Below are 20375 nucleotides of genomic sequence, written 5' to 3'. Positions count from 1 at the left end.
AAAGTATATAAAATAAAAAAGTAAATATTTAATATTAAAGTTATAATATAAATAATTTAAAAGTAAACATATAAAAATAAAAATATTATTTTTATTTAAAGAAATTTATAATTAAGTAATTAAAGTTCTTTTAATATATATTTAATAAATATTAAAATAATTTATATATTTAATTAAATAATACTTTTATTAAACTTTTATTTTAATATTATTTTAATAAATTAAATACTTAAAATTATAAATTATATAAATTTAATAAATAAATATTAATATTAATAATAAAAATATACTTTATTAATAATAATTTTAATAAAATATATAATAAATTATAAAAATTATAATATATTATTATTAATAAAAATAATTAAAAATAAAAATAAATATATAATAAAGTTAAAAATATATTTAATAAAATATATATATAATTAAAGTATATATTTTATAAAATATAAAATAATTTATTTAATTTATTTTTAATTTTATTTATATTATTATAAAAACTTTTAATTATTATAAGTTTATTATTAAAAGTTTTTATTATATTATATTATTATTTAATTTATAATTAATTATAAAAATAATTTATAAATTAATAATTCCTTTTTTATATTATTTATACTTTATAAAATATATATTTAAATTAAATATATACTTTATAAAATATATTATTACTTTTTTTATATTTATATTTTAATTTTTAACTATTTATATTATATATATTTATATTAAAAGTCTTTATATTATATTATATTTATATTAAAAGTTAAAGTATTTATATTTATATTTTACTAATAAGCTTAGTGTGTGTAGTGTAGTATACGGTAGCTCTAGTAATAGGTAGCCTGGTACAATATAGCTAACTGAAGACCTATGACATTACCACCCTTCATAAAAGCTGTTTTGGTTAATGCCAATGTACTGCAGCTCGTGAGAAAAGTTCGTCCAGAGAAGCATCTTCCCCGATCCCTTCTGTTGGGACAAAGACTAAACGTGACGTTTAGTTTCTTTGTCCCATGCCGTCATCTTCACCACATCCGGTTGCAGGCAGAGTAGAATACCAGACATTGTCTCACCTATACCAACTCGCATAATGGCAATGAACAGTAAATGTGGTTTGAGACTTGTTCGCATCTTCAAGTCAAGTTTAGTCCAAGATCTGATACCATTGAACATAGTTGCGCTCAAACACATCACGTGTGAACAATGCGCATGGTCAACGACAAGCATCACAACATCGGGATACATATAGCATTGATCAGCAAGCTTGGAGAACCGACCGACATATGTATCCGCCACAGTTTTGGGATAATCTTTCACGCATTCCTCTTGTTGAAAGCGCTCTACGTGAGCTCGACCGACGCAACAGCGAGACTCGACTATGGGAAGAAGGCTTGGAAGACGCTCGTCAATTACCTAGTGATGCTCAGTGGCTTGAAGTTGGCATCATATCCCAGGACATACATCGATTCTCGCGCAACGGTGGACCTGACCTGTCGGAATTCAGAGGGGTGCGCTGTTCCATCTCCCAGCTTCCTGTCCCGATACCCACCGCCCACTTGAACACCCTTACAGTGACTCCTCTTTTGATGACCAGTCTGTTTATTCATTTCTTTCTTTTTCCTCTTCACACAGGTCCATTTTGCCAACCATCTAACTTTCTCAAAGTACGCACACAGCCCTAAACAACAACATCCACCACGTCTTAACGCACACAGCATGCGCCAACGTGGCTGGACCCGTTCTGGCCGCGCATCTTCTTCCAGGGCTACTGGCGGATCCCAAAGTCCGGAAGATAGGTCTACCGGGCTTGGGCGACACACACGTGGAGTAAATCGGATCGGTGTATCACAAAACTTTGGAACGGGGTCATGTGAGAGGTCGACGACGCCCACAAGTACCAGAGCCGGCCCATACGATCCTGCATTCATGCAGCATCTCCTTGAATACAACATACTGCCCCTGGAATATGAAGTGCCGGATGATCAGCATCCTGCGCCCCCGGACAACATGCGTGAGATCACTGCTGAGATATGCGCTAAGCGAGGTTCCGAGCCGGTCGAGGACTTTCGAAGCTTCCAGAGAGCCTATAGACAAGCTTCAAACGAGGAAGACGCTCTGAATCAGATAGATTCCCTCCAGGGCGACAAGACAGCTCTAATGCGGTCCCATGCCATCCGACAGAAGAAGAAGATGAATCAACTGGCTCCCCTGACAGACGGCAGTATTGCACATGGGAACCCAGACCGTGTCTACGGGTCGCGCGCCGCTGAGCTCGCCTTGTTCACCCGCGAGCGGCTCAAAGACTTGATCGTCCCTACTCCTGAGCAGGACTTCATCTGCCCTAACTTTGTGGTTCACGCTAAGGGCTTAAGGGGTACTGCGGCAGTGGCGAGTGTGCAGGCTGTCTACGACGGCGCGCTCGCAGCGCGTGGAATGCAAGCTCTGTGGGAGTTTGGAGACGGGCCTGATGGCATTGTCACTCAAGACCCTGCTCGCGGGGCCAGTAAACTTGGCGGTAGCAGGGCTATCCTTCGACCGCGTTCGCATAGGTCCACAGAACCCGGTCCAGGGCTTGTAGTCGATGCTCAGGTTTCCCGGGTAGCTCGCACCATCACATGTACCTGGGTTTATGGGGTTCTGAAGATTTATGCTGTTCATTGTGAGCCAAGTCCAGGTATCCGTGAAGGAGATATTATTGAGGGAAGACAGGCGGCCGGCGCCCCAAGATATGTCTCCACCCTGATAGGATCGTGGATCATGACCGACAGAGAGGATCATTACCGAGAGGGTCTGCGGGCATACCGTAACGCACTAGACTGGGCAAAGAGACAGCGCGACATGGCGATTAGCCGTGCCAACGCGAGGGGGCAAGCCGAAGATGCGCGTCGACGCAGGGATGAAGAGAAAAAGTCCGAACCGGTCATGTGAGGGTGACAATTGAGAGGAGCTCAACTGGGATGGAAAAAGAATGCCGGATGACCGGCATTTCCAGTCTGAGATATGAGACCAGCTTGCGTTGTATCATGTGCTCGTTGAGCTGAGGCACCGACAAGGTCTGAATCCACGATGTCAGGTTTCCAACAGGGAAGGTTCTACTACATTGTTGAGAACAGAGCGACTGTCAACATGGAAGTTGAAGTGATTTGTAACTCCGTGTCTTGAGCGTTTACCACTGTATGAAGGCGCCACGTACATTTTACATGCATGGGGATTAAAAACGAAACCACTTATAACTCCGTAATCTGTTGAGTAGTGCAATTTGAACAGAGTCATTTAGTCTCTCCGAATAACAGGCATCTACAACAAGGAATGGAACCAGCCAAGAAGACTTGTCGGGGCTCGGGTCGACACAGTCCACCTAGGTACCTAGGTAGGTAGTCAGGTGAAGCTTCTGTTGTCAATCTTGAACGGAACACTTCAAGTCTGTTGGCCAAGTCATGGAACATATCTGGTTGTTAATGGTGCAATTGGCTTGGCTTCCCTTGATCGCTGACCACGTGCCAAGAAAAGAAGTATCAGTCCGACTTTAGTAATATTTACATGAGCCATGCTATGAACATTTGTATGCCATAATCACAACCATAGATCCGAGGTACTAAGTGACGTTTGGCTATTCTATGTGTAGGGAGGCTGAGACGCGGGAACACCACACTGTCAACCAATAGCACGTCAGTAAATACTATCAATCACCAGACACGGCATTCTTCAACTCACATAGTCAACGACCAAGCTGCCTCCATGAGACCAAGATTGAAGAAAGACTTCTTCATTCTGGTCTGGCGCAATGGTCAAGTTGCCCCCCGTGTTCCAACCGATCTGGACAATGGAAGCAGGTTGTCCGGTGCCGGGCTTCACCGTGGCGTTGCCCCAGATGGGTGGGTCGCCTGGCTTTCCCTCGGAGAAGATCTCAATCTGAATCTGCTGTGGAGGGTAGGGCGAGCCATATCCCACTGCGCCGGCAGCCTTGATGACGAGGGTCCCATCGAAGGGTATCGGGATTTTGAAGTCGGTGATATTGGCAGCTGGGGAGAGCTGGTTGGTCGCACCGTCAAGGACAACTTCTAAAGGTGTGGCGCTGTCGCAGCCTGAAGTTGGGTTAACACACATCATTGAGTGAACGGAGCAATCTCTCCCTATGCGCCGCGAGGAGGGACTGGATCAACTTACTCGTGAAATCTGCCCTGACGCCCCATCCTGGAATCACAGCAGCGTGAGCGCTACCTGCGGCGATGAGCGTAGTCAAGACTGTGGAGGTGAACATCATGCACTCTTTTGCTTGTCAGTCGAGTAGGTTAGACGAGTTGCTGCTAGCATGGACGTTCACGGGACGTACAACACATTTATATTTAACCGGTGCTTCCGGGGTTCATTTATTCTCAGGATGTGCGGGAGGCAGAATTGCCCGATTCCCCTGCCAAGAAAACGAAACCAAACGCGATCTAAATCGGGACGAACTCTACGGTAGGGTACTCCGATTAGTGGGCCCACTCTCCCCTTTCCCACCATGATCATGCGTGGCTCCACCGAATGATCAGCCGTCATCTCCTCGTATATAGTGAGCTAAGCCTCTCGTCTTTTGAACGAGTCAAAACTTTAAGTCTCGGTGTGCTGTGAGTAAGGAATCTTAAACTTTGTTCCATTATGACTAACTTGTTAGCCCTGAGCGCATTCCAATACAGCCACAATTATGACGAAACCGGATCGCTCGAATTCCCAGGTTCTAAAGACGCTTTCACCTCAGAGACAGCCCAATTTTCTCCGACAATATAGTAGCCGTCTACAGGTTCCAAGTTGTCATCTCCATGTTTGTTCGGGGATCCAGTTACAAATGCCAAGCTTGCTCATACTGCAGTGCAACTTCCATCCAAACTACTGAAGTACCTAGGTAAGACCCGCCGGACCCGTAATCTTCCACCGATGGTATTATTGCCCGTTGCATGAACCCGGTACTACCTGACGCCACCGCCTTACTCGAACGGTACAAAATGCTTTTGTTGCTCCTACAACGCTTTCCCCAAAGACCGACCCGTGCTTGTCTAATTGTCTCTACATTACTAGTATATTTGAGAGCCACTTGTGTAGATATCTATATGGGTAGGGGGCTGTGGGGTGAAAATGAGATTCAAGGCGATACAGGACGCTAGACTTGGTCGATCACGAGAGATCGGGCTCCGAATTTCTGCCAAACCTTTTGCAGGAGTGTTGCACCTCAGACTCGGTATGGCTTCAGCGAATAAAGCTTCTCTGTACCTACCGGGGGGAGGGGGGGTCCCTAACATAGGCGTATAATTATATTAAAAATTAACATTTAAATAAAATCTAAATATTATAACTAAATACTAATAAAAAGTTAATAAAATACTATTATAGGTAAAATCTATTAAAAGGTTCATTATATATTAAATTTTAGTATTATATTAATATATATTAAAAATCCTTAGAATCCTTAAATCTACTAATATTAAATTTTATAAGTTAGCTAACGAATTAAGTATCTATATTCCTATATTTTTAAAGCTTCTAATAGATTATATATAGTTAAGTTAGATAATAGTTAATAGGTAGTTAGGTAGGGGATGAGTTAAAAAGGAAAAAAAAATTAATTCTAATAGGAATTAAACCCCTTTTTTTACTTATATATTAAACCTCTAATAGTATATTACATACTATTAATTATAAAATTATATTAAACTAAAATGCATTATATTATTTAAATATTATATTATTTAAATATTATATTATTTAAATATTATATAGTTGTATTAATAATATATTTATATTTTAAAAGAATATTAATATTATTCTAAAATAATAGTACTATTCACTCAATTTACCCCCCTCCCCCCAGTAGGTACCTTGGGAAGTGCGTTGGTGTCAATTTAAGATGTGACAGGCATACGTAATTGATGTGTTATTGATCAACGGATCGCCCGGCTCAACATGCTTCGCAAGGTTTATATCTCTAGTGGCAGTAGATACGACTGCGCGGCTATAACTAGTTAGGTTTGAAAAAAGTACGTCCATGCACCTGTGATCATGGTGCTGTGATCTTGGAGACTTACCCTCTGATATTCATTGATATCACAGTCCCTTCTGCTGCCAAGGTAATGGAGCCGGTGGCCCTTTCGCCTTTTGTCTCTCCTTCTCCACCTCAAATCGTTCAATGTCCCTATGGTCTACAAAGTTCCCATGGAACGCTAGCCTCGGCCTGAGAGGCAGCCGCACCAATGCAACAGGGCCTTCCCCAACCTTCTGTGCATCGAGGACAGCGAGCTCATTTATGCCGCGGTCGAGTCGGTTCAGGACCACGACAATGTGCCCATCCCCCTCAGGCGACCCGTCCACGTCGCGCGGCACAAAACAAGGTTCCTGAAGCGTCGTCGTCGCGCCCGGCCACCATGTTTCCTCCGTCCCCGTGCTCCAATTGTAGTGCACCAGTAGGTTGAAGAGCCCGCCAACTGGCGGGCCACACCGCGCAATGTCGTATGGCCGGGCGCCGTCCATCCCGAGAGACCAGAACTGGTTGTACTCCTTGCCCTGGAAGCGGTCGTCGATGCGGGAGAACTCGACGGACGTCTGGCACGACAAAGCCGGCGCGATCCTCTTCTCTGGCGAGAGCAGGCGGCCGTCACCTGCGAGTGGAAATCTGTACCGTGTCATTGGTGACCTGAGCTGGGAGCCCGGCCCAGGCGGCATCGGCGGTTTGCCGTCCTCGGGGAACCAGAAGAAGACATTCCCGTCGGCCATCGACAGATCAAAGACCAGGTCGCCTTCCTTACTCTCGTATGCCCCGGCGACGTGGCCCTGGAAGCAGTTGTCGGAGCGCAGCCAGACCATGTCCTCCCTCTTGGGGTTCCTGCGCGGCGCCACTCCAAAGAAGTGATCCTCGTTGGGGTCCCAGGCCCAGTGGACCTTGCTCTTCTGGAGGCGCTGCAGATCCGCCTTCAGCGGTGTCATGGGGAGGATAATGTGATTTTCGGTGAAGCCGAAGTCATGGATATAACCGCAAAATGGCGCTTCGAACCATACCTCGGTGAGCTTCTTGCCATCAGCCCCAATCTCGTAAAAGACGATCTCTCTCGAGCAGTCGTTGCCGTTCCCGCCAGCCTCGTACCCGAAGCATAGCATGTTGCCGGTCTCTGGGTCGATCTTAGGGTGAGCCGTAAAGGTCGGTGAGACGACCTGGCCGTCAAAGTCATATCGCCCAATGGTCTCTAGCGTTTCTGGATCGAGCGCGTACGGCGGCCCGTCCTCCTTGCATGCGAGTATGACGCCTCGCCAAAAGACAATATTTGTGTTTGAGGTTGTCCGGATCATTCCCTTCACCGACGGGTCGTCCGTGTGAGGGTTACGATACCTTCCAAACAAGCTCCTGCGAGCCTTAGACTCGGCTATGTAGTGATCGTTCTTCACGTAGCGACGCTTCCAGTCAACATGGCCGTTGGCGATATAGTACGCCCCCACTACGCCGTCACCGTTGAACAGGATGTCGTCTTCGTGGATCGGGGGGAATCTCTTATCCACCCCCATGCTGTAGTATGTGCCGTGAATAGACTTGGGCATGTTCCCAAACACCTCGAGCTCTTCGATGTCGCCCTGGAAGCGGCACGGAGCGACTCCGTTAGTGAACGCGGGCGTGTTGGGGAACTCAGTGCGATCGCCAGCCTTGATGCCGTTGGTGTAGGCCGGGGGACAGTTCTCGAATGCGTGTCCTGCCATGGTGGTCGGGCTGCCTCTTGACTATGATCCAAGATGGAGTTCTTCTGAAATGTAACTGGATCGGGACTTGAACGTTGGTGTCTTGTACTGACTTCTGATAGCTTTTGTGATAGTTCTGTAACTCCTTGATTGACAGGGCCCCTTTTACTGCAGTGTTTTGTAGCCGCATTGATAAGTTTTTATGCCATTTGAAGTATGGCATGTGCCGAGATTATGCAGATTGACATCCTACTCGCCCCTCAATTCTATGTCGCAAATGTTACGGTACATCATACATCTCCGCCATGCGGGCATTGTTAGGACCCCGAGGTTTGCCTGTGAGGAGCTACTATGACCCGGGTTCCTCGATCTCCAATTCTGGATAGAATTGCTTCGATGCACACAAGGGCAAGGAGGTTTTATTAATTCAACTCCAACACTAGCTTTGAAATTTCTTTCATTCTGTGGAACGGTTATTTCTGAACTGGTTATTATCTGTTTAACCACCATGACGAGCCAACTTTATCCTACTGTTGGGCTGAAGGGCTTTAGATCTAATGCAGACGTTGAGGCGTATCTCACGGCTTTTAGTGCCGACGAGTTCGACACCTATTTTCAATATTATCATCCAGACATTCATGTGAGTGGGATTGCGTGAACCATGATGATTCATCTGGAGATGCCAAAATTATGAATGTTCTCAACCTGATTCACTCGACTTCGGGTACAATTAGATCGACATTCCCCTCATTCCGGGGCCCAAGAACATCAGCGGCTATCATCAATGGGCGAAAGGACATCACCAGATAGCCTCTGAGACTCTCATCCCGCAGAAGATCATCTTCGACCGAGATGGCGCACTGGTCGTGGTAGAAGTACGAGCGGAGTTCAGAGGACAGAAGGGAGTAGAGATGGACGACTTTTTCGGATGGGGCCCTGTGTCCGAGGGGACTGGCCCTGACGTCAAAATGATTGTGTTCTACCACCTCGACGAGGAAGGGCGGGTGCTTCACCTTGAGCCTGGAGCCACAAGTCTACTGAGCAAGGCAAAAGCAACTGATCAAGCATCCTTCCGAACCAAGGATGACGTTAAGACGTATATCGGCCTCTTCAGCAGCAACGACTTTGGCAAAGCATCCGAGTTCTGGGCGACGGACCTTGAAGTGCACCTTGGGAAGATCCAGGTCATCCAAGGACGGGAGGAGAACGTCCAGTTCTTTTCTGAGCAGCGCCGTGCCGGCATGGACGAAAATTTCGTCCCAAAGCAGATCACCTTGGACGATAGCTGTTGCGTTCTCCACGCTGCAGTTATCTTCACCGCACGAAAAGACTTCCCAGAGGTACGTATAGAATGTTGTCGCGGGGAGCTTTGCCTGCACAGGACGTACAAGTGTGCATACCTTGCTAACGTATATCTCGACACAGGGATATGCGGGAATGGGCACGGCTGCAGGAGGTATCAAGACTGGCCAGCGTATTTGGAACGAGATGATGATCTGTTATGATCTGAACGATGACCGCCGTGTGAGAGTTGTCAGGACTTACCGCTTGGGTGAGCCGGTGATTTCGGGGCCGGAATAGTATTTCACCCCAGGCTCGACCCATACTCTGATGCATGGTTATAGTAGTGTCGTGGATCTTTGCTCTGACATTAAAACATACTTCAAGGACTGATACACAGAGTCATTGATGAAATGTAGTGTTAGATGCCTCAGAAGGCATGACATAAATACCGGTTGCCCAACCTGGGTCCGTCCTGAAGTCCGATAGGGCTATTTGCCACTTGCATTCGCTTCCTAAGCTTTTGGTTTTCGGGTATTGTCACCAATCCAAATTTTGTCATAAATCAATCAAAAAATCGCCCGCAGCCCATGGTTCCGTATCCTGCGCCCCGTCCCAGAAAGAAAAAGAACTACGAGTAGCGCCGCCTGGGCGATGCCGACTCGCCTCTTCCGTAACCCTCGTCTGACTCCACGCTGATCTTGCGGCCATGTTGATGCTTTGCCCCGCCTAGTGCGCAGGGTAGCATGTCTTTGTACCTTCTCTCGAAACGAAGCAGCTTCTCTATCTCCTCGGACTCTTCGCGGCTGGCGGGCCGGGGTGACCAGTACGGGCACCCTTCGTCCAGGTGGCCCGCGGCAGAGGAGGAGACGCCGGACAGCTCGTCGATGAGGACTAATCGTCGTGCCTCGTGATATGGGGTCAGGTTCTTTGTCGATGACGTTCCGAATAGCAGGCGCATATTGGATGGTGTGTCTTGTCCTGTTACTACAAGACGTCGAATGGGGTACCTGTGCATTGTTAGAATATTTGCTGCAGGGACATGACTCTCCGTTCGACGGTGGATGAGGATCCAAGGACGAGGAACGGTCGGGTATGGGAAACACCTACATAAAGTCGCTCTCGGGACCACCGGCACTGCCATTAGGGAACGACAGACCGAGCTTATCTCCCAGTGCCCGTGCCTCTGCCTGCTGGTGTGCCTCATATACCCAGTGCTGGTGGGCTTTGTAGGTATCTCTTGGTGCTCGCGGCATGGTGAAGTGAAAACGGATCTGGATCTGGATCGAGTTTTGAAGTGTTTCGATTTGACTTGTTTCAGAATATTCCTGAAAGAATGTTTTATTTCGAGCAATGTCTTAGGTGAGAGAAGACCGATGGAATATAGTTGCCCGTTTACCACCAACAGTCACTGCTGACCGTGACCAACATAAAAGCCCCGGGCCCTCAGCCTTTTATACCATGTCGGACGGGCATGGGGACCCGGGTCCGTGAACAGAGACATTGCTCCATGTCCAACGTTTCGTCGTGGTCATCCCATGACCTGCGAGGTGGTCTTACATGTTACCGCAGCTGCTCCAAGGTTAGGCGCGGCTCGTTGCGGCCCGCCCCTTTTTAGGTAATTATGGGGTAATACTCCTGGGGCCTCGGGGCACAAGCCGCCAAAGTATGGGGTAATACCCACTAAGTATGGGGTAATGCCAAGTGTACGGCCATGACGAGCCAGGGAGGCTGACTGGGAATGTTGGACTTGGCCGCACTGAAGGCGACACCTGCGTGTGACATGGCGATGGCCGGCCGGGCGGGCTGGGTTCACACGGACGTTTGTTCCCGCTGTCAATCTTAAACTCCGGCACACCCGTCGTCATTTGACGCATCTTGGATGGGTCCTGCATGGGCATGGCGCCATGGGATTTGCAGATTGCGGATTGCAGTCTACAGGTCCATCAACGTCGATGCAGACTTCAGGACCAGCATCCGTCAGGGGCTGGCTGGGGTTGCCCTTGACCGAAAAGCCTTTGCTTCTGTCCAGTGACGACAGTGCCTCAGCCATCGTTCGAAAGCCAGCGCAACCGCTCGTGTGAGGCGCCACGGTGACTGACTCGCCTTTAATGCCGTGAGACAATGCCTCGAGCTGGTCATGCACGCCATACGGCCACTGACTGTTCACTCGGCCGAACACAGCCGTTCACGGGGCAAAGTACAGACTTCGCCGTCTCGGGGAAAAGAGCCAATGATTCACTCCGAAATGGCCATGTTACCAGAGGACTACAGCTAGCGGAGGAAAGATGTTGCACGTCGAACTTAGCGCACCAAGGGGTTACATTTGCTAATAATATGTTGAACGCTGAGTGCAGGTGTGCCTCCGTTGGCTCCGGGAACCGAAAGCTTGTCCATGCCTCGCTGGGTCCCTCCGGTCTTACTCTCGGGCATGAAGATTGGCTCGCGCTGAACACTTGAAGAGAAATTGGCAATTGAGGGACCGGTTGGGCAGGATAAGATCAAGCCACTGCTCTTCCTTGGGCCCTGAAACAGGCCACTGGCATCGCGACCTCACATGCCTTCCCAGCATGACTGCCACTCGTCCCCAGCTGGTGGCTAGTCAGGCATGCTAAGCAGTAAACCCACCGATGAGGTGACGAGAGAGCGGCTCCCGGGCTCAGACTTACCGGTTACTTTAATTGGCCACGCTCGACACTCCAGCTACGCCAAGAATGTCTGGAACACCCCCCGAACCAGTGCGAATCGTGCAGTCTGGGTGTGAACACGTCAAGTACTGGCGGGTTTAACAGTTCTGGCCAGCTACCTGGGTTGCACTCTGATTACGTTTGGTATCCCAGGTTCAACAGGTTCCTGATATTGTTACAATAATGTGTGTCACTTCTCGAGGTCTCATGCGAGGTACTTTTTGACAGTCCTGACGCCCCCCTCCCCGTTCCAAGGAGTCTTTCTGCGAAGGTCTTTATGCAGTTTTAGCCGAATTATGTCTACAAAAGATGAACGGCAGCCCCGGAAAACCACCATATAAATGATGGGATGGTACGCCGACAGATCCCCAAGCATAACTCCCGGTTACATCCCCTGCTCGACTACAACAACAATTCCTCCAGTGCATATAGGCACAAATTCGAGCTTTCTTCGCTAAATGGACTTTCGTTTACCGGTAGTCCAGACTAAATGAGAAGTCTCCTCTCGATACGACCAATATATTGGTGGTAAATGATCGCACCTACGTCAACAATTGATGATATTCGCAGTGTTCGGCATGATCAAGTTCAAATGATTTGACCATGTTAAAATTTGAGCATGAAGCGCTCGTATTTCATGTTGTTTTTTCTCTTGATATAAAGGGTCATGGAGCGAAGTTCGAATGGAATACTTCTTGCAAATTGTCGCATTTCTTTATACTGAACATACTAGTGGCTAACTCAGACCTGCAATCAACAGCAGAAATTTCATCGCCCGTCGAATCCGGGAAGGCTCCGTCCTTTGAGGCAGGACAGCAGTATGCTCCCAACATTTGGTTTTGAAAGCACGCAACCAGGGCAAACGCACCTCTACAAGCTATGCAAACTCGCAAGATGCCCTCAGAATAATCCAATTGAACCACATAAGCTATGCAAATTCTAGACGATAGTTTGGCTGCCCTCGGGCGTAGGAGATATGAATCTGATCCTGAAGATCTCTGGATGTAGAGGGAGGGATTCAATGCTAGTTAGATCGTGCCCGACTCGTACGTGTCACACGGATGACGTCGGTCATGCGACCGTCCAAATTAAGTGGGACGAGGGAAAGGACCTCGTTCCGATGCGGCGAGAATCAGTCCCAAAGGCGCAGTTTATTCAAATCGTGGGGATGACAGCTGCCCGTGGACTACACGTTCACATAATCCGTGGTCTTGAAAGGCTGTTCTGCCCTGGGGTAAATTAGCTTCTGTCAGTGCCAGCCGCGAACAAAGGGCAACACGGATGCCAGTCTCAAGGCTCAGCTTGAGTATGGGGATTTTGATGTGTGAAAAATCTATGGTGAAGGTCCCTCAATTGACTCACCAGGGTCATGACTTGGGCTTCCAAAATGACGAGTTCGATTTCTTTCTTACAGACTGCTTCGAGTCCTCCAACATTGCTTGAAACATAAGCCCTGTGGACGTCTGACGAGACCCTCATATGGAGCTTTGGTGGCTGCCCCTCATTTACCACGTTGCAGGTGATCACACTGGTTGAAAGGCCTTTTTTCCTGTTCGAAGTTTTCCCGTCTCACTTTCGCGGGCCATCAAAAGTGTGGGTGCCGTCTTGTATCACTGCATCAAAGTTTTTAACCGTGGGATTTAAAGTAAGTTAATAAACCATCGTGAATTACGTCTTATCAAAGACTTCACTTGATAGAAGTCTCAGTGCCTGAAGGAGGCTCCACAACGACACTATGATGTCGAGTGTATGAGGGCGAGTCCAGAATAATACGATAATAAGAACCACACATGAGAATTTGATTCGCACGCGGAGTTGCATCTCTCCACTTCTTCAAAAGCCAAGAAATGCTTCCAAGACTTTACGAGGCCGCGAAAGGAAGCCCGTTTGCCGGCAGAGTTAATCGAGCCTTGGCGGGACGTGCAAATTGCAGCGTAACCTTCAATATCCCCGCTCTGGCTGCCGAGTTACTGGGTCAATGATAAGCTTGATGTACGTATAAAGACGGAGATGGCTTTTTTTGTTCCCTCTGCTAATTCCCATTGGTGTGCAATGCTCGGTCCTACGGTTCTGCTTTGCTTCAGTGCTCTGCTCTACGCGTCGCGAATCAAAACAAGATGGTATCCCTGCAACATCTTGGCATGGTGATAGTGTTGCTGCAGGGAGTAGCTTCACAAACACAGTACGGTGGCAATTCTGTACGCGTGGTTCCTGATCCAGCGACAGTAGAGTCGCGCGCGTTTCCCGCTCCCAATGTGACTCTCTACAGTCCGGCTTTTGTCATCAACTCTTCTTTTCCCAGTGGATGGACAGAGGGCACATCCGGTGCCACAAGCGAATTTAATTTACGTGAGTTAAAAGAACCCGTGGACAAAGTCGCATAAACGGGAACGATTGATAAAAGTAAGGCTGACCAATAACTCCTCAGACACTTTTCTCCAGTCCTTGGCAGAGAGAAATCCATCATGGATGACTTACCAGATAACCGACTTCGAGTCGGAAGAAGGGCGAGCCTTTCCCTATGTGATCCTCAGCAGCAGCAGCGCCAACTCAAGCCTATCTTCCCTCGGCGACGGCAAGCTAAAGGTCTGGCTACAGGGTGGTGTGCACGGTAACGAGCCTGCAGGAGATGAAGCTCTACTTGCCCTGCTCGGGAAGATGGACGCGGATCAAGACTGGACGGCGAGCATCTTGGACACGCAAGACATCGTCGTCCTTCCTCGGTATAACCCGGACGGAATTTCCTATTTTCAACGAACGCTGGCTACCAATTACGACCCGAACCGCGATCACATCAAGCTCGCCCGCGAGCAGACGCGGCAGATCAAGGAGCTCTTCAGCGAGGTTGCTCCACATATAGCTGTCGATATGCACGAGTATGGTGCTGCAACCCGATATGCTACAAACTACAGCAACGCAGCTGATGGGATGTTTTCAGCTGCCAAGGTGCGTTCCCCGCTGAGTCTCCTTCTGTAGTGAATTACATGCTAAAAACTTCTGACGTGCTGGCAGAATCTTAACATCCATCCCTCAATCCGAAATATTTCGGAGCAGCTGTTCGCTGTGAACGTGGGTAATGACCTCCAGGCCGCCGGACTGCGCGGTGAGCCATACGTGACCGCCAGCTCCTCCTCAAACCCCATCCGTCTGGCGGAGGCAGGGAGCGACGCCAAGATCGGCCGCAATGCGATGGGTCTCACGCAGACGGTGACATTCCTCTTCGAAACACGAGGTATCGCGCTCGCAAACCAGGAGTTCAAGCGCCGCACTTATGCAGGGCTCACGATGGTCTCGTCAATCCTGCAGACTGCGGCAGACAACTTTGATGAGGTCTACGCGACGCTGGAGAGTGGCATCCGGGATTTTATTGACAGTGAAGAAGACATTGTCATCACAGACTATACGACGCTGCAAGAGCAGACATGGACGATGGTGAATAGCAACACAGGCGACGTCGTTCAACTGCCCGTCGAGTTCGAGAGCAATACCCCCGCCACTGCCAACCTCACGCGTTCTCGCCCAAAGGCCTACCTCATCCCTCCTGCATGGGCCGACCTTGCTGAGCGTCTGACTGTGTCTGGACTTGATGTCGAAAAGCTGACAGAGGCGTATTCCGGAAACGTACAGGCATACAACATTACCTCTGCCTCGCTGTCTCGGTCCTACTACGAAGGCGCGGTCCTCAGCTCTGTCACGGCTGAGCCCGTGGACAAGACCGTCTCGCTTCTGCCTGGTAGCTTTCTGGTGAGGACAAATCAGAGGAATGCGGGTATTGCCTTCAACGCGTTGGAGCCGGAGAATATCGACAGCTATGTTAGCTTCAACATTGTGCCGATGGAGATAGGTGATGAATATCCGGTCTATAGAATCTTATAAGTGTCATTGGACACTGGCACTTAGACATATGGCACAAAGTCACTTCAAAAGCGTGCATGGGATCGATCTAATATTGGAATCGCCAGTGTCAATGTCTGACGAGAACGGTACAACCGTAATACGAGCCCAATTTCCCCAATTGTGTTCCCTTGAAATCCTAACTTCGCCATTCAAGAGAAGAGCACTTTCGCAACCTTATTTGTGCTATGGAGATTGGCCTAGGCCGAGAAAAGGAGAGTGGTCTTCATCGGAGACGGCGAACACAATTGTCCAAGTTCCACGTTCGCAAGCCCTCGATTGGGCTGGTACATGTTAGCACCATATGGGTGAATTAATTGGCTATATGGCTACCTATTTATGTACCTAAGGTCTGCTCAGCTTTCATCAGCCACATCTCTACGTACCTGGGTAGGTAAAATAACAGGGATATTTCGCAAACATGTCATCATGACATTAACCATTGGTTGTATATAGTTGTCTGGACTCCGATGCATTACTCCGAAAGGCCCCATAAAGAGATAGCTAAACCAACAATAACATATTACTCGAGCTTTCAAACCCTGTACTGGAATTTCTTTCGGAGTTGGCCAAGCATGACTTGCAGATGCACCGTTCCCTCCTCTCCCACCTCCAACTCTTCCACCAAATCCCACTTCTCCTTCAATTTTTCGATTTCGTCCCACATCTGGTACCGATAAAGGAACCGATACACAGCCATATAAGCACTATCGAGAGCCCCAACAATCCAAGCATGATGGGCGCTTGACGCTTCGCCCACAATGTGGAATTTGCTATCAGCCGCCGGCCGTGACAAGTACGGGTATAAGTTGCTGAATTGGCCCGGGCCGAAGAGAGCAAAAGCACCCGCAGTGTTCGGGTCATGAGACCAGGCGTACGCATGGTACTGCCCCGCATATGCCTCCTTGATCTCGTCATAGCTGATGTGTTCAGCGTGCAGGCGGGCAAGGTTCCGCAAGATCAGCTCGATGAGCTCGCCCTCGTTCTGCGGTGGTTTCTGTCGGTCGACCAGAGACCCCATGCGCGTCGCATCTTGTGCCCATGTGTATGAGGCCAGGAGGACTGCGGGCTTTGTTGGGTCGTCATGGATGTTGTACGACGGGTATACGCAAGTGCGTAGGGGCAAGTCGGTAGAGCCGACTCCGCCTTTGATGCCACACTTCACAATCCACCAAGGATACTTGAACTTCAGGGCCACCTTCACTGATTCGTCGTAGTGCAGACTTCGGATGGCATCCTTCTGGGAAGGGTGTAAGTCGAGGCCACGAAGATCCATACGGCCAAGGCAGCCTAGAGTCGTGGTGTTGAAAACAGTGCTGTAACCTGCACGGGGCTCAGTCTCATCGGCGCATTTGATGGACATGTTCCCATCTTCTGTGGACTTCCGGTTGATCGAGATGGCCTCCACTCTTTTCTTGACTTCAGGCTGCGATTTCAGGGCTTTCTGCATGGCGTTGGTAAGGACAGAAGTCCCACCGTCAATGCAGAGCCATTTCACCGGTGTGTTTGGGTCCTTTGTTGGGTAGTCGAAGTCGAATGAGTCCATCACGCTTTCCGAAAACGCCTGGTCGAAGAGATTGGTCGAAGTACCCTGTGTCTCCATCCACTGGATAGCAAAGAAATTGTAGAGTTTCTCTTGCAATGGGCCAGACACCATTCTCTTCAGGAACTCTCGTGTGCTGAACTCGTCGTATTCCATGAGTTTCTTAAATCCTGAATCAAAGTTTTCGGCCATTCTCTTCTTAAAGACGCCGAAGATATCTCCAATGATTTTGTCCACGTCGTCGACCACTTCATCAGGAACAGAGCCACCGTTTTTGATGCTGACATGATAGGGATCGGGACCTCCAGACAAGAGACGATCATTGAATAAGTTGGGCGCCCGGTCATTTTTCAGTACGTAGTCCATGGTGGGCACATTCAGAAGATCGAAGAGCTTCAATGTACGGTTCATAATCGGGATCTCAGGAAACCGCATAGCGCCGATATCGTAATAGTCATGTGGCTCTTTGCTGAAGTAATGAGTGTAGACGCGACCGCCGACCCTGGAATCAGCCTCGAGGATGTCGTAAGTGAGGTTGGGAATTTCCAGACTATCCAAGATCATGGCAATGTAAAGCCCTGCAACTCCTGCGCCCACGATGCACACCTTGCGAGGGGGTTGTTCTCCATCACCACCATGCGCAACTCTCTTGTGACCTTGGTAGTTTGGGTCGGGAGGCAGCGTGTTGTGAGTGTATGGCTTCGAGCTTTGGAAGCCAAGCGGTGATTGTTCATTCCTCCGTTCAAGAGCATTGAGCTCTGCAGCGATTTTGTGACGAACTAGCCTCCTTGCGAAGCGAGCCTTGCTGAATTTCGCATTGGAAGCTGTCACGCTGGTCATGATCGCAAAGATTTGGTATGATAATATGTGAGGTCGGCAGATAATCTATATCGGTTGTGGTGATAGTAGAACGGCGAGTACTTCGATTACAGAAAAGCTTTTTCCTGCACTCATTCATTCTAATATACATACAGGTATTATCATTCTACCGCGCTGCAGCCTGCAGCTGAACGCTGAAAGTGATTCAGAGCTGACCTCATGAATACGGGATCTTCCGCCCGTCGGAACACCATCTCAGCCATGGCTTAGGATGAACTGACAGATTCTTTGATGAACTCGTATTCCTCCAAGCTGAAAGCCCGAAAATGCTTTGAAGATCTTGGCAGCTAAGCCTAACCGTCAAGGCATTCAGCTCGCTTTGTCTGACTGATTTGTGGGACTCTACTAGGGGCTTTTCTACTGTCACATCTTCAATGATGATTGGTCGAACTTGTCTTTCAGCTAGCCACAGACCTCTCACCCCACAGAGTCTCGCAAAACAGCGAATGGGAAAGAGGAACTTGCCAGCTTGCTCATGACAAAGAAAAGTCAATAGTTCTAGAGTGCTGACTACCTAGGTATCTGCGGAAAGTTGGTGGTTACAGGTTTCCTCAGGAAATAGTCGTTACCGAAAAACGACTTAAAGACCGAAATAACCACAGTTTCTGTCTTGAGATGCCAATTCTTCATACTCATTTGACCCAGAGCCTGTACTCAATATGCCGGACAAGACGTACGATGCAATCATCATCGGCGGCGGTCCAATTGGACTGGCAACCGCCTACGAGGTAGCAAAGGCGGGCGCTAGTGCCATCGTCCTCGAGCAGAACAACTTCTTCAACCACGCAGGAAGCTCCAACGACCTCGCTCGCATGTTCCGAACGATGTCAGTTGTGCTCTTGACAGGAAAACAAATGGCAGTATGCTCACTGAAATCGCATCAATAGGTATACCGAGGACTTTATGGCGGACCTTGCCAAAAAGGCAATGGACCTTTGGGATGACCTCGAGAAAGACTCAGGTACATCCCTCAGATTGATGAGTGGCTTGTTGAACTTTGGAGACCCAAACTTCGGGGGCAGCACTCCAGAAGGTTACTTGATCCTGCTCATGATCCTCTTCGCTGCTGCGTGCATTGCTCACAACTGACAGGAACGTTGAATGGCCCAATCAAGAACCTAGACAGACTTGGTATGGCCTACAAAAAATGTAAGTCTCGAATACTGGCAAGGAAATTCGGCCCATCTTAATTACGTGGCATGAAGCTGAGTGTCGTTGTAGTAAAAGCTGGAGACATTGAGGAGCGCTACCCATTCAAAAACCTGCCCGGCGATTGGGAGGGCCTCTATGCACCTGATAACGGCGTCATTAATGTGCAACTACTTTTACGCACCTTGCTGAGTCTGGCAAAGGACTATGGCGCTGAGACCAAGCAACACACGCGCGTCGAAAACATTAATCCTTGTAAGGACGACAAGAGCACCTGGGAAGTATCTACAACCCACCACGACACGGAGAATGTTGTCTTCAAGGCGAAGAAGATCATCATCACATCAGGGGCTTACGTCAACCATGTCCTGAAACCAAGCTTCGGTATATCCCTCGACCTTGATATCTGGGAGATGGTCTTTAACTACTTCAATGTCAACGCCGGACCTCGAGGCACAATCTTTCCTAGTACGTATCTCGGACCGCGGCCTCTCCGTGATCACCTAGGCATCTGGAGCATTATTTGACATTGAGGTGTACAGGCATGTGGTTTCAATTTGCCCCAGACAAGAATGGAAGATCTCAACTCTTCTACGGCTTTCCGACTTTACCCTGGGGCCCGCCCAACATTGCTCGGATCGCCGTTGACGCCGCTAGTTCCCGCATCAGTGACCCCAGCGAACGAAGAACAAACGTTGTCAACCCTGAAGATATTCGCGACACGCAGGACTTCATCAAAGATCATCTCGTTGGTGTGGACTCAACAGTGCCAGCTCTAACTTCTACTTGTCTGCAAACCAATGTTTTTGGTATGTACTCCTCGCCATGTGAGACTTGAAAACGAAACACCCCTGACCTGATGCAACGCAGACAATATGTTCGTATTGGACTGTATCCCGCAGGAGTATCTTCATGGCGGGCCCAAAGACAGCGTCATGGTATTCACGGCGGGTTGGGCGATGAAGTTTGTACCATTACTTGGCAGAGCCCTGGCAGAGATGGCTCTTCGTGGCGGGTCTGAGTATGCTCGCCAGGAATTCTCGATCACCCGCCGGGACAGTACAGGCAAGGGTATCATTGTGAAGGAAGAGGAAGTTGAGCGAAATGCCCGGGTATCGAGCTATTTTGCTTCCAATCAACTTGAACAGGTCTCGGGCTCATCGCTTAGGAGACATCATTAGGCACTCCATCCGTAGCTAGCAACCAACCAACCAACCAACCTACATAGTTATGAAATATGCTCT

At 48.5% G+C, this 20375-nt stretch overlaps 8 protein-coding genes across 8 annotated transcripts; 4 read left to right on the top strand and 4 right to left on the bottom strand.

Moving 5' to 3' along the window:
* Positions 1-1283: 1283 nt before the first annotated feature.
* KVR01_012747 (uncharacterized protein) lies at positions 1284-2928 on the top strand (the record flags this gene model as incomplete). The annotated part of the gene is made up of 2 exons (XM_044785918.1): positions 1284-1512; positions 1793-2928. 2 exons carry the CDS (start codon positions 1284-1286, stop codon positions 2926-2928), a joined length of 1365 nt encoding a protein of 454 aa, XP_044638218.1.
* Positions 2929-3449: 521 nt separating this feature from the next.
* On the bottom strand, positions 3450-4324 carry KVR01_012828 (uncharacterized protein). Its single transcript, XM_044786840.1, has 3 exons — positions 4168-4324; positions 3715-4085; positions 3450-3651 (listed from the first exon to the last, which is right to left on the bottom strand). The coding sequence occupies exons 1-3, from the start codon at positions 4262-4264 to the stop codon at positions 3616-3618; spliced, it is 504 nt and encodes a 167-aa protein (XP_044638299.1). The 5' UTR covers positions 4265-4324; the 3' UTR covers positions 3450-3615.
* Positions 4325-6081: 1757 nt separating this feature from the next.
* KVR01_012774 (uncharacterized protein) lies at positions 6082-7719 on the bottom strand (the record flags this gene model as incomplete). Its single annotated transcript, XM_044794094.1, has 1 exon — positions 6082-7719. One exon carries the CDS (start codon positions 7717-7719, stop codon positions 6082-6084), a length of 1638 nt encoding a protein of 545 aa, XP_044638245.1.
* A 487-nt stretch (positions 7720-8206) lies between these two features.
* On the top strand, positions 8207-9279 carry KVR01_012797 (uncharacterized protein; the record flags this gene model as incomplete). The annotated part of the gene is made up of 4 exons (XM_044787938.1): positions 8207-8338; positions 8433-8486; positions 8532-9038; positions 9124-9279. The coding sequence occupies 4 exons, from the start codon at positions 8207-8209 to the stop codon at positions 9277-9279; spliced, it is 849 nt and encodes a 282-aa protein (XP_044638268.1).
* Positions 9280-9326: 47 nt separating this feature from the next.
* On the bottom strand, positions 9327-10481 carry KVR01_012718 (uncharacterized protein). Its single transcript, XM_044781989.1, has 2 exons — positions 10090-10481; positions 9327-9989 (listed from the first exon to the last, which is right to left on the bottom strand). The coding sequence occupies exons 1-2, from the start codon at positions 10233-10235 to the stop codon at positions 9611-9613; spliced, it is 525 nt and encodes a 174-aa protein (XP_044638189.1). The 5' UTR covers positions 10236-10481; the 3' UTR covers positions 9327-9610.
* Positions 10482-13783: 3302 nt separating this feature from the next.
* KVR01_012743 (uncharacterized protein) lies at positions 13784-15542 on the top strand (the record flags this gene model as incomplete). The annotated part of the gene is made up of 3 exons (XM_044782059.1): positions 13784-14015; positions 14095-14612; positions 14679-15542. 3 exons carry the CDS (start codon positions 13784-13786, stop codon positions 15540-15542), a joined length of 1614 nt encoding a protein of 537 aa, XP_044638214.1.
* A 312-nt stretch (positions 15543-15854) lies between these two features.
* KVR01_012847 (uncharacterized protein) lies at positions 15855-18015 on the bottom strand. The gene has a single exon (XM_044788167.1). The coding sequence runs from the start codon at positions 17941-17943 to the stop codon at positions 16096-16098; it is 1848 nt and encodes a 615-aa protein (XP_044638318.1). The 5' UTR covers positions 17944-18015; the 3' UTR covers positions 15855-16095.
* Positions 18016-18641: 626 nt separating this feature from the next.
* KVR01_012759 (uncharacterized protein) lies at positions 18642-20312 on the top strand (the record flags this gene model as incomplete). Its single annotated transcript, XM_044785479.1, has 6 exons — positions 18642-18808; positions 18870-19015; positions 19075-19131; positions 19204-19599; positions 19674-19940; positions 20002-20312. The coding sequence occupies 6 exons, from the start codon at positions 18642-18644 to the stop codon at positions 20310-20312; spliced, it is 1344 nt and encodes a 447-aa protein (XP_044638230.1).
* Between the last annotated feature and the right edge of the window lie 63 nt (positions 20313-20375).

This window comes from Diaporthe batatas (genome assembly GCF_019321695.1).
Source record: "Diaporthe batatas strain CRI 302-4 chromosome Unknown Contig00021, whole genome shotgun sequence".
NCBI lineage: Eukaryota > Fungi > Ascomycota > Sordariomycetes > Diaporthales > Diaporthaceae > Diaporthe > Diaporthe batatas.
This window is presented reverse-complemented; position numbering and strand designations above follow the sequence as displayed.